The sequence below is a fragment of the Anticarsia gemmatalis genome, chromosome 4, assembly GCF_050436995.1.
Source record: "Anticarsia gemmatalis isolate Benzon Research Colony breed Stoneville strain chromosome 4, ilAntGemm2 primary, whole genome shotgun sequence".
Classification (NCBI taxonomy): domain Eukaryota; kingdom Metazoa; phylum Arthropoda; class Insecta; order Lepidoptera; family Erebidae; genus Anticarsia; species Anticarsia gemmatalis.
In genome coordinates this window covers 7,010,840-7,024,253 of record NC_134748.1, presented here as the reverse complement: position 1 = coordinate 7,024,253, position 13,414 = coordinate 7,010,840, and the positions used below count along the sequence as shown (strand labels likewise).

Genomic DNA, 13,414 nt, shown 5'->3' with positions numbered 1-13,414 from the left:
ATTATACAGTCACTACAGTTTTTATGATATTCTTATGGATTAATGAGATATTCTTCGGTTGAAAAGATTTATTAATTTCAATAATAAAACATTATCATACCAAATTACTTTACAATTATAATAATCCATGATTCACGTAATATGGCCACGCTAAAAAGACAGATAATGATAATATTTAATAGTTCTTTCGGGGATTACCGGCAAAATGTTCCGGCAGCCGAGAAGGGCGCTCATGTAATGCTTGGTGCCGTAGTCTATACCCACCCATCTTAACGCCACTACAGCAAAATACTTGCCATTGACCAGCGATTATTTAAGACTAACTCCTACTCTTTTTAGAGAGCGACTTCTAGACCTTGTATAGAAGCGTTTTGTCAACCAAGTTCAACTATTCTCGAGATCCTCTAAAGGTCATACTCCGTTCTTAGTTGTGAGTGTTATTAGTAGGTCGAAGGCAAATGGCAGTTAACTATCATTCTAATACCGTGCTTTATATGAATTTTGGATATAAAAGAGAAGAAACACCTTAACTTTGTCTCTCCATGGTAGAGCACAGCCTATCAAAATTATTTTAGGCTGTACTTACAGCTATAGATGTGTTTGTATAATTTTTCCAGAAAATCCGTGTACAACGGGACAATGCATAGGAGTGACCTTTTGTTAATGCTATGATAATTCTTTTATACCGTTCAGTGCATGCTGGATGAAATAATACTGTTGAAGTTTGCCTCGACCAAGCCTATTTGTTTAATCAACACTCTTTTACGTTATTAATATCAAAATTAACATATTTTGATTATCGCAGACGGTTTTAGGTGACAATTTACAACAAATTCATTTTATAGGTAGATGTAAAATAAAAATGTAAGAATGCATAAAAATGAACGAAAGTGACTGCGATGAACAACCAAGCAGTAAAAGTAATTGGAAATAGGCTATTTGTTCCGCATGCTTCATTTTACGTAATATATGCTTTGAGCAAGAGGAATGTTGTTTGTCTCATTGAGTGATTCCTCAGTGACACGCATGTACGATACGAGGCCGAGGCATACGGCCGGGGAGTCTGATCCACACGCGCTCCTTGCTCGACCAAGTCCATTCAGTGCGACATTGGCATATTGCGTGCATGCTGCAGCTCTAATCGATTAAACACGATAACTACGCTAATTATTATTGGTCCCTGATAAGAACAGTTTTTCACAGTGCGATTTGTAACAATCACTTTGTCAGTACTGCGGGGATTGTTTACTCGTGCTCACATATACACGGCACCCGACTAGTCCAGTTCTTTTTTACGTTGTTATATTCTTAAGAAAAATGTGCGCGAAAACATCTTTGTTTTAACTGTAACCGGAAAATTGTCGTGATTAATAAATTCGCTAGTGTTTTTCAATGGGGAATTCTAAATCTAAGAAAGCTCAAAGAGAGCCGGACAAGTTCTTTGACCGGGAAAGGTGGAAGGAGCAGAGAAGGGAAGAAAAGAAGAAGAAGATTATAAACCACGCGAACAGGAGGGCGGCTTTAAAGGAGCCGCCTGTGACGCCCGCCGTGCTGGCGGTGCCCCCGGGGCCGTGTCCGGCGCCCACGCCCGCACACGTCCGCTCCTACGATGAGGAAGCCCTGGACCGGATGCGATATCAGCTCCACAATGATTCTGATGCTTTCTTACTAAATAACATCCTGCTATCTGTTCAGTTCTTTGAAAATTACGAACGGTAAGTCTTACATACACTTCATTTTATCAAAACGATCGATCGTCATAGCCTAAATCTATAATCTTGGTCCAATTATTAAAATTCGTAGAAGTCAATTAACGATACTGAATACCTCGAATCAATATTGATGTTTCAGATAAACAAATTAAAATGTTCTTGTAAAATGTATCAGTTTTACAAATAAGTTATTTATTTTACGTTTTGATAATAAAAGAATATAACGTGATCTGATTTATAGGATCACGGCTTATTGTTATAATTTGTTAGTTATTCATTCGTTGATTAAAATAAATTAATCCTCAATTGTAGGTCAGAATGTCCTCGGTTCATTTATCTGCTAACTATATTATTGGTCAGATTGGAGTCATAAAAACTGTTATCATTATTATAATCAGTGGAAGAGCCGCAAGGAAAGTCCCTCGGCTTCCGACACATACAAACATAATCTATATCACATTGTTCTACAAGGTTAATGTCTGAGTATTTTTTTCATCCCGTTTATTAATTGAGTAAATATATCCTAATAAATTATAAACAGGCTTATTAAATGCTTAGAAAATAAAAAATACAGGTGGATATCCTGTTTGCTATAAAAAAGTAATTTACTTAATTTATTACGTGGGTAAGAACCAACGTCGACTAAGTCAACTAAGTCGTTATAAAAAAAACTGCTCGTCATTGCTAGTACTTAATGCTCAGCATCAGTAAATTATGTAGGCACGCGGCGTGCTGTCAAAATAAAATGATAACACTGTTATGACGTAGGACTGGCCATAGGGCTCTTTACTTGTAGAAAAATCGGTAAAAAATCAAAATGATTGATACGATAACCTATTTGAGATGGTATTAAATGATAGAAACCTCGGATCTATTTATTAACCTTATCAGGTGTTTGTAAGCGGTGATTTCATTGATTTAAGTATAAATCACTTATTATCACCTGTGTTTGATTATTACGTCAAATTTAAATATTTAATTCTTAGTCACCATTTACGTTTTAAAATATATATACTGGATACTACGCCGAGTTCTACGTTACATATTCTTGATACTTATGTTTTTGTATTTCAGGGAAGTACATCAAATAAAAAATAATCCTATAAGTGAGCGAGAGCACTTGATCAATGAGGCTATGGTGAGAGAAAACAAGCATGTTTTCTTTGCGGATCGATTGCAAGAATGTGTCCACGAACATGTTAGCTATCAGAGGAGTCGAGGTCAAGTTGAGCCCCTGCTGGCACCGAGGCTGTTCGTCATTTATGACAACGTAGAAGCCAGTGAACCAGGCGATACCTCCGACTATAGCGCCGTCCTCGACGCACCGTTCTACAAACTACGAATTGAAGATTGCAAAGAACCAGGTATGACCTTTATTAGTCATTGTGCATTATGTATGATTTTATGTAACCACATATTTCGTGTACTTTATAATATAGGTTGATTTACAATTCATTAATAAAATGTTTATTTTCAGGGTACGTTAAATTGAAGAAAATCGAAGTTCTAGAAAGTACATTGCAAAAAGAGAATGAACCGGTCGTGTTAAAGAAACAGGATTCTGACGACAGCATTTATACTGAGTCCGAAAAAGAGTCTATTGATTCAGACGAAGGACCTTTTAAGGCTCTCAAAGGTCGAGAATTGTTAGAGCAACTCAAATCAAAAATACAAAGCCCCGAACCATCAACTAATAACGATGTTGTAGTAAATACAGAAATGAATGGCATCGCCGGTCGACGGTACAGTGGACCTATAAAGCAAATGAGTTTACAAGCGTCTAAAAATAATATTTCAAATATCGGCAGGATTAAAAATGGGAGTGCATTATTCGTAGAAGAGGATAGTGTTTTAGAAAATAATAATAATATAATACCTATTTATGATGAAAATATAGTATTACCGAGAAAATCTATTTTGAAAAATTCGAGACGTTTAAGTGGACCAATAAGTAACAAACAAGTGAGCGCGAGTTTACGAAAAGCGTCTTCTGAAACAAATGTAGGAGATGATACAGAGACTTCAGGCTATAGATCAAATTCTAGCAGCCGACAAACTGAGTCCAGTGAAACAGAGTCGGATTATGGGTACTCGACTATAACTGAGGCAGCTACACCGAAAAAGATTGAACTTAGCGTCAAAAACAACTACTCTGTTACATCGGGTGTGTTACCTGAAGAAACTTGGACTCCAGTGGAAGTACGAGCGTTAAACGATTGGAGTGATGAAGAAGACGAGGAAGTTAATGATGCTGCATCTAAGTCGTCTCTACCCCCAGCATTATTTGAAAGATTTTTTTTCCTAAATTCCCTGAAATTCATGAATAACTTCGTAGACCATTTCATTATTAACCTAGGCTCCGGATTAGGATTGGCTCAGGATGAGATCAACTCTGCTTTAACACAGGGAGCTAGTATATATTGTGACTCGCTGAAAAATGGCTCAAAAATTGGATATGAAATCTATCCTGCACTGGTAGCTGCTTGGCCGAATGCAGCTAATCAATGGATTATCCGCGAGCGAAGAATTATACAAAATCCTAGAACAAACTTCAGTTACCAGTGGCCTACAAAATATATGGTAAACAAAGCTATCGGCGCGGGATGCCTGCTAGTACCTATAGGATTCAGACCAAAGAGAGGACTAAATCCGGAGCAAACAATGCAGTGGAAAATCATATTCCCCGCAGCTGAGCGGTATCTTGAAAGTTGTCTAGCTCATTCTCATATACGATGCTATTTATTTACATTAGCTTTACATAAGACTTTCATGGAAAACGATACAGCCAAAATAGGAATAGATGCCAGTCATATTAAGAACCATCTGTTCTGGCAATGTGAAGATAATTACGCGAAATGGCCAGAAGACAGACTTGGAGAATCATTAAGGCTGTTTCTGAACAGCTTCTACATGCACTTCGGACAATCTAGATTGCCAAATTATTTTATGTCGAATTGTAATGAATTTAAAAGCATCCCTAAACCTCTACTGTTGAAGCTTCAACGACGATTAGCAGATATACTCGAGGCCCCCGTGATGCATGTCCTTAATGCCCTTGATAAATTGAAGTACGTGAAAAGAGATTTTTATCCAAAGTTTAATAGTCAAAGGCTTTACGATTTACTAACTTGCAAAAACCCACTGCGTATCTTAAATCCAAATATACCTAGTGTTGTTTCAAACTATCAAGATAGTTCTGATAGTGACGACGATACTCAAATTAACTTCTGGGATAAAGCCAAAGCCCATGATAAAAATTATCAATGGAAAAAGGAGAGGCAACGGCAGGTGCAAGAGAGAAGAAAAATTCAAATGAACGCAAAAAGACAGAAGTCGTCTGCGAAACAAGATCGAGAAATTAATAAAAACGTAAGTTATGTTTCGATCCTTACTAACTTCCAATAATAGTAAAGTTATATTGAAATAGATATTAATTATTCCTTCTATTGTTTCAGATAATACTACCGAGTAAAATGGAACCCGTGCGGCGGCGCTTGGTGCTCGAATTTTTTATACCACACTTTATAGCTATGGCTCGATCGAGTGAACGATTTGAAGCTATCAGGCAAGCAGTCATCTACTTGGAGCAAGCTCAGAGATTATGCCTTCTCCTGTTGGATGAGCCTGGAGCTGATATCACAGCGAATGAGTTTTTAGATGTAGTTCGAGACAAATTAGCCGATTGTCAGCGAAAACTGGTGCAGCAGGGTGGTTTCAAACTGCCACCGCGTAGAGAAAGCAAACTTGAACGTTTAAGTCGTCCCTCTCGATTGAAATTTAGGCATATTGTTAATCACGATTCTCCCACTGAAAATCATGGTATAGCACCTTTTACTTTTGTAGATGTTCATATTGATAACTCCACGGAGCAAAGGACGTTAAGTGATACAATTCCAGGAGAGGAATCAAAATTGTAAATTTTTAAGAGTAAATTATTGTTGTGTAAATATTTATATCATATTCTTATGTATTACACTAAAAATAGATGTATTTTTAGCGAAAAGATGTATGTTTTAAATATTTGATCTCTCCTCTACGTTAGGGTATATGAAAACTCTGTGAGGAATAGGTGCTTATGTGTGTATAATGTCAATGTAAATTTAATTATTGTGTCTAGATTGTTTAGTGTTGTTACTTATGTGTGGAATCTCGTGATAACATTCTAATTATCAAAAACTTATATTTTTAATTTGCAGTCATTTGTAAAAAATACAATATTGTTTTTAAACATTATTTTATTACACTATTTCTTTACTTTTGAAAACTTATGTAAATATATAAAAATAAACTATCTGAATATGGCCAAAATTTATTTCCATCTTACGTATTAAGTAGGTAATACAATTTAAAACCATAATACATACATTTTTGTTTTATCTCAGTATAATAACTCTATGAGTGGATCAACAGTTATAACATTTATTTCAACATTGAAAATAACAGGAACAGTCTTTTTAAATCTGTGCATAAATAAATCTATAATCACATGATTGGAATTTATAATAAAACCTGTAGCTCAAATCTTGCGATAATAATTTATCAACAATAAAATCTAGAATGATCAAACGTCGGCATTACTTACACAATATTTGCTACTGATATTATTTAATGATTCTATCGTTATAATTGCGTATCGGTAGAAAATTCTTTGTTTCCAAATCTTAATTGATCGATCAAATTGATCGTTGATAATAGAATTACGTGATTGAAGCAGTGCCGCTTTATTTAAGTTAGCGGATTAACACCTGCAACCATTGAGAGTAATGCCATGCGCACATACATCCCGTACTCGGCCTGCCTGAAGTATGCAGCTCGAGGATCTGAATCAAAGTCTGGTGAGATTTCATCAACGCGAGGCAACGGGTGCATCACGATCATGCGCCTGCGAGCACGTGTCATCAACTGTGGTGTCACTACCAGCAAACCGCGTGTCTGTAAATAATGTACTTTTTTATTATCTATCATTCTTTATACATGATATAGATCTTCATTACTACTGCGCAAACCATTTCGGTATTCAGTAGCAATTTGTTAATTTACAATTCTGTGAATTACACGATTAGCTACATGTCTCATAATGTAATAACCTATAAACAAGATTGTAACAACATTAATAAGTATCGTTGAATTTACCTTTTCATAATCCTCTTGGCTTTGGAATCGCTCGCGCTGTATTCTGGTCATATATAGAACATGGGTTTCAGCCAACACATCTTCCAATCTTTCATATACTCTCTGGGTTATTCCTTTTGAGGCTACATAGTCGGTGATGTGTTTGGGCATGCCTAAGCCTGGTGGACTCACGTATTGTAGCTGCACTTGGTACAGAGTAAGGAGTCGTGCTAAAGAATGCACTGTGCGTCCATTCTTCAGATCTCCAACCATGGTAATAGTTAGACCATTGACTGTACCAATTTCTTCTCTGATAGTGAATACATCGAGCAACGCTTGTGTGGGATGTTCTCCTATACCATCTCCTGCGTTGATTACGGGTTTACGACTGACACGAGCCACGCGCTGAAAATAAATAAATAACATTCTTAAAATATCCTCTTGAGGATTAATAATCACATAATGATGTATGTAATGTTTACTAATGTTTACGTAAGTAGTCTACTTACTGCTACTGCACCAGGTTCAGGGTGTCGGAGTACTACGACATCGGAGTAACTCGCCATGACGGAAACGCTGTCTTCCAAAGTCTCTCCTTTCTTAGCCGACGAGCTTGTAGCGTCTGTGTGGATCACGGAACCGCCCAATCTTTGCATCGCAGCCGCAAAACTACAACTAGTACGAGTACTAACTTCATAAAATATTGAAGACATAACTTTTCCTCGTAAGATATCATCCAAGTAGCGCCCTTTGTTTACACTAGTCTTCATAAACTGGGCTAAGTTGAATATGTCGTTGAGAGTGTCCTTACTGAACGTATCTACAGTTAGAATACTTTTACCAAATATATCACTGCGTTGACGATTAGAAACAGTCGTCGTAGGTGGGTTAGCGTTAGATGTACTGTCACATCTTTGTCTCGATGATTGTGGAGGTAATGGTGACAAACATCTCATTGCAGCGATTTCGCTGAAATGAACGTTAGGCTTTGTTGCTCCATCCGGCTTGTTGTCAATTTGATCAAAATCAATGTCGCTCAACCTACTCAAATCGCCAGACGTGTGTAGATCGAGTGCTGAATTCGGCCGACTCTGTTCTTTCTCAATTTTCTCGATAATAGGGATAGGGAAGGGTTGTTTCTTAGGAGTGGGCCAGTCTCGGACATTTTGTCCAAAACCTGGAGGCACTAGAACTTGACCTTCTACATAAGCAATTTCACCACGTAGCGTCACTCTGTGAACTGCACCACATACTTGCATGCCAGCAAACGGCGTCCACTTCGATTTGGAAAATTCCATAGCTTGTGGTATCGTCCATTCATAATCCATATCTACCTCAACGTACGTATTTGGTTGTTCCGGTAAGTTGAATATTTTCCGTGGGTTGCGATGGAATTTGTTGATTATGTCCTCCATTGTTAAACGTCCTTCATGTACGGCGTTGAGAAGGAGTGGTAAAATTGTCTCTAAGCCTGGGTATCCAGGAGGTGGGTTTTCTGAATTCTTCTCTTCTACAGTGTGAGGCGCGTGATCAGTAGCAAATACATCAATAATGTCTATATTTTTCCATAATTCCGCTTGATCTTCTGGACTGCATAATACTGGACGAACTTCTGCTCTTCCTTCGCCTAAGTGAGGAATGTCAGCTGTACTCAAAAACAGATGTTGAGGACAAACTTCACACGTTACTTTCAAACCCCTCTCTTTTGCCGCTCTTATAATAAGAATTTCTTCTTTTCTAGCCACGTGACAAATATGAATAGGTCTATCAAGTAAAGATGCCATCAATATAACAGCACCAGTTTTTTCTTTCTCAGCGTGTGCACAAACGGGTAATTTCTTAGGCCAGTTTTGGAGATGTTTTTGCCAAACAGTCATGTCGTCCAATCTGAGTGTGGTAAATGTAGGGTTTAGGTACATTTTTAAAGCAGCTGCTTGTGGAGCCATTTCAGCGGCTGTTTCACAGTTTTCTGTCCCAGCTCCCATGAATAAGGCGTAGTCACATCTGGCACTGACACGAGCCAAGGCTGATGCGTATTCAAATGAAGAGCGGTCAACAACAGGAGGGTTTGTGTTTGGCATAGCAAATATCATAGTGACGCCTCCAGCCAGCGCAGCCGCAGTACATGATGAGAAGTCCTCTTTGTAAGTAGCACCAGGCTCGCGAACATGAACGTGCACATCAATGAAGCCGGGCAACTTAATGATGTTGCGTGACGTCATGCAATCCGTATGTGTCTTCATCAAAGGTGCGCCCCCACACAGTGTCATGGCCTGTAAAGTTAAAAACAGTATTAGCAAAGTTTAGCAAAACAGAAAACAACATAAATAATTAAAAAATAAATTACAACGACAGCTTCTTGAAAATTGTGTAAAATTTTCATTTGAAGGACTATACCTGAACAAGAAGTTTGGCGCATTTGACGTCTGTAACCAACGGTACAGCATAATCCACAGCCAGTCGGCGAGTGCGGTAGCCGTGGGTACTGAAGGCTGACACACGACGAGCACCGCCCCTCATTGGCAGGTTAATCACTAAATCCAATTCCCGGCGCGCCATGAAGTCAGCCAAGTGCATCAGTTCACCGTCTGATCTCACATCCTCGGGGTCACCGATGTGATCGAATGTCCATTGCACACTTTCCACCTATAATAAAGAACGTGAAAACATTATTCATCTTAGAACTAAGAATGAGTCAAGGAATAATTATATTATTACTAGCTGACCCGCGCAACTTCGCTTGCGTCACATAAGAGAGAATGGGTCAGAATTTTCCACGTTTTTGTAACACTTTTTACTGTTACTCTGGTCCTATTGGTCGTAGCGTGATGATATAAAATATGCTTTTTTTTCACGAAAAATATTCTCAAAATTATTTATATCTATTTATAACGAAATCGCGCTAAGGCATATCTGCCATTAAAACAGTTGCCATGACAACGGAATTTTGTTAATTCAGTGTCATTATAATATTGATTATTCGCGACTCTGTTCGCCATCTGAATTTTCCCGGGAAATGCGTCATTTTCCCGGGGTAAAAAGTAGCCTATGTCCTTTCTCGGGTATCAAAATATGTCCATACCAAATTTCATGCAAATTGGTTCAGTAGTTTGGGCGTGATTGAGTAGCAGACAGACAGAGTTACTTTCGGATTTATAATATTAGTATGGATAAGTTTCAACTCACGTCAACTCCGTGCTCAGCATAAAAGTCTCCCGTACCCATACTAGCGTAGAGTTTGTATCCCATTTTATGTAAAGCTCTTACACTCGGCAGTAACTCCATTTTGTGCTGAAATTGTTTATTAAAACATGTTTACCAATATTGATTATCGGAAAATATGAACGAAGTTCAAAATTTATTTCATTTCTTACCTTAAATGTACCGACAGACAACAAAATAGCTTTTTTAGGTATTCTGAATCCGGTACTCATTAAAGATTTTAAGTAGGCCTCGTAACGATTATCACCAAAACAAGCTACTTCTCCAGTAGATGCCATTTCTACTCCTAATGTTACATCGGCACCTGCTAATCTGGAGAATGAAAACTGGGGCACTTTCACACCTACTTTGCCGCAGCCAGTCATTACATTAACTGGTTCAACTGGTATTCCCAAGATTATCTTAGTGGCCATTGCGACGAAATCATGATCTAGTGTTTTTGAGACAAATGGGAATGACCTCGAAACTCTGACGTTACATTCGATGACCTTGAGGTCATTGTCCTTAGCTATCAACTGCATGTTAAAAGGTCCAGTTACGTCCAGTGTCTCAGCTATGATACTGGCAATGTCTTTAATTTTATCCAAAGTTTCATTATTAATATCTTGAGGTGGAGTAACGAGAGTTGCATCACCAGAGTGAACTCCAGCATTTTCAACGTGTTCAGAGACTGCCATACAGAAAATCGCACCGTCTGCAGCGACTACATCGACGTCGATTTCCTTCGCATCCATAATGAATTTAGATATAACTACTGGGTGATCCTTACTGACTTGACTGGCTGATTTTAAATATGCTTCTAATTCTTGATTCGAATTGGCGACATTCATAGCGGCGCCACTTAAGACGTACGATGGTCGCACCAGACACGGATATCCGACCTCTTCACAAAACGTTGTTGCCGATTCTAAATCAGTAAGTTCCTTCCATCTCGGTTGCATTATACCTTTGCGGTCCAGCATTCTTGAAAACTTAAATCTATTTTCAGCATTATCAATCATGTCTGGCGAAGTGCCTAAAATGATTGCCTGTTGTCTGTGCAAATCCATAGCAATGTTATTTGGGAGTTGACCTCCCATAGAAAGAATAACACCATCCGGATGTTCAATATTGTAAATATCCATAACAACTTCGAAAGAGATTTCTTCAAAATAGAGCCGATCACTCATATCGTAATCGGTACTGACTGTTTCTGGGTTGTAGTTGATCATAATAGTTTTCTTGCCTTGGTTCCTAAGTTCTCTGAGACACCCAACTGCACACCAATCGAATTCGACTGAACTACCTATACGGTATACACCAGATCCCAATACCATGATAAAACCGCCCGGGAATTCTAAGTCATGTGTACTACCATTATAAGTTAAATATAGGTAGTTAGTGGTTGCTGGCCACTCGGCAGCGACTGTATCGATTTGCTTAACAAAAGGCGTAATTTTATAATCTTCCCTTAATTTTCTAACAGCAACTTCAGTGCTTTTTACCGCAGCAGCTATTTGTTTATCAGAAAAACCTATTTTCTTTGCCTTTTTCAAAATATCAATGGGTATAGTACCACTTTTTGTCGTCTCCAGCGTTTTGTAGTAATCGATAATATTTTTGAACTTTTCTAAGAACCATTTGTCAATTTTGGTTAGATCGTACAGTTTGTCTACAGTGTAACCTTCTCTTAAAGCTGCCGCTAACACAAACATTCGCTTATCAGTTGGTTCTCTCAATTCATTTTCATTCACTTTTTTAATATTCGGATCAAACCCGTTAACATTCTCATCCACCATTCTCAAAGCTTTCTGGAAAGCTTCTTCAAAGTTTCTGCCGATTGACATAACTTCTCCAACACTTTTCATGGAACTTCCAATTTTTGTACTCACTCTAGTGAACTTAGCTAAATCCCATCTTGGAATTTTAACAACGCAGTAATCAAGACTTGGTTCAAAACAGGCAGTAGTAACACCAGTCACGGAGTTTTTGATAACTGGTAATGCAATACCAAGTGAAAGTTTGGCGGCAACGTAAGCTAAGGGGTAACCTGTGGCTTTACTCGCGAGCGCAGAGCTCCTAGATAATCTGGCGTTAACTTCAATAATATAGAACTCTTCAGAATTGGGATTCAAAGCATACTGAATATTGCATTCACCGACTATACCAAAGTGCTGAATGACTTTTATCGCAGTATTTCTTAGCATGTAATATTCTCTATTTGACAGAGTTTGACTTGGAGCAACCACGATAGATTCTCCAGTGTGTATTCCCAAAGGATCAACATTCTCCATGTTACATACTGTAATACAATTGTTGTATGCGTCTCTAACTACCTCGTATTCAACTTCTTTCCATCCTTTTAGAGACTTATCAATGATGAGTTGGTCAGAGTGTGACAGTGCTTGGTGGGCGAGTGTTCTCAGTTCCTCTTCATTATTAGCAAAGCCAGATCCCAAACCTCCGAGAGAAAATGCAGATCGAGCCATTACTGGGTATCCAATTTGTTGGGCAGCTGCAAGTGCCTCTTCAATGCTAGTAACAGCGGCACTAGGAGCAACTTTTTCTCCAATAGCGTTAATCTTTTCTGCAAATATTTTTCGGTCTTCCGTATCAACAATTGAACTAATAGGGGTTCCCAAAACGCTGACGTTGTATTTTTCGAATATTTTGGACTTTTCTAACTCTACACCACAGTTTAAGGCAGTTTGACCACCGAATGTCAGTAAGACACCTGTTGGTCGTTCTGCTTTGATGACTTGCTCCACATATTCCGGTGTAATGGGAAGAAAATATACTTTGTCGGCTAATCCTTTCGAAGTTTGTACAGTCGCGATGTTCGGGTTAATCAATACTGTTTGAATCTTCTCTTCTTGTAAAGCTTTGACAGCTTGGGATCCTGAGTAATCAAATTCACCAGCCTGGCCTATGGATAAACCCCCGGACCCAAGAATGAGGACCTTTTTTGGTCGTTCATAAATAGTTGGAACGTACTTGAGTTTTTCTGTAATTATCTCATCAATCAGGCAAGTTTGCTTAGCTTTGTAGGTTTTAACGGTATCAACGAATACATCGAATAAACATTCTAGATCTGTGGGACCCGCGGTGTGCTCCGGGTGAAACTGTACACTGAAGAAGGGTGATGATTTGTGGATGATGCCTTCGTTTGTTTTATCGTTTTCGTTGGTGAATAATATTTTCCAATCTGCGGGTAAAGTATCAGTATCAACTGCGAAACCGTGATTTTGTGACGTCATGAAACATCTTCCGGTACCATTGTGTGTGCATGGCAGATTGTGTCCTCGGTTACCGTAACTGAAACGTAATGGTGGAAAAGTTAATATCCAAAAAGTAGGCAAATATATAAATAATTGTATGAATTAGTACCA

The 13,414-nt window shown here is 38.3% G+C and overlaps 2 protein-coding genes across 3 annotated transcripts in view; one reads left to right on the top strand and one right to left on the bottom strand.

Moving 5' to 3' along the window:
- The first annotated feature begins 1,061 nt into the window (after positions 1-1,061).
- LOC142972362 (uncharacterized) lies at positions 1,062-6,005 on the top strand. The gene is made up of 4 exons (XM_076113419.1): positions 1,062-1,715; positions 2,787-3,076; positions 3,190-5,081; positions 5,168-6,005. The coding sequence occupies exons 1-4, from the start codon at positions 1,393-1,395 to the stop codon at positions 5,627-5,629; spliced, it is 2,967 nt and encodes a 988-aa protein (XP_075969534.1). The 5' UTR covers positions 1,062-1,392; the 3' UTR covers positions 5,630-6,005.
- Positions 6,006-13,414, bottom strand: part of r (carbamoyl-phosphate synthetase 2, aspartate transcarbamylase, and dihydroorotase rudimentary) — a 31,734-nt gene continuing 24,325 nt past the window's right edge. For both annotated transcript variants that reach the window (XM_076113418.1, XM_076113416.1), the window contains 6 exons: positions 10,199-13,340; positions 10,011-10,115; positions 9,222-9,470; positions 7,334-9,097; positions 6,846-7,229; positions 6,006-6,644 (listed from right to left, as the gene is read on the bottom strand). In XM_076113418.1, coding sequence (XP_075969533.1) covers positions 6,438-6,644; positions 6,846-7,229; positions 7,334-9,097; positions 9,222-9,470; positions 10,011-10,115; positions 10,199-13,340 — 5,851 coding nt within the window. In that variant the 3' untranslated portion in view covers positions 6,006-6,437. The remainder of the gene's footprint in view (positions 6,645-6,845; positions 7,230-7,333; positions 9,098-9,221; positions 9,471-10,010; positions 10,116-10,198; positions 13,341-13,414) is intronic.

What these genes read in the sequence shown, in the direction of transcription:
- LOC142972362 (XM_076113419.1), top strand. Translation starts at nt 1,393, where the DNA reads ATGGGGAATTCTAAATCTAAGAAAGCTCAAAGAGAGCCGGACAAGTTC. An exon ending in TTCTTTGAAAATTACGAACG is followed by an intron (nt 1,716 to 2,786) that starts GTAAGTCTTACA and finishes TTTGTATTTCAG; the next exon opens with GGAAGTACATCAAATAAAAA. An exon ending in TGAAGATTGCAAAGAACCAG is followed by an intron (nt 3,077 to 3,189) that starts GTATGACCTTTA and finishes GTTTATTTTCAG; the next exon opens with GGTACGTTAAATTGAAGAAA.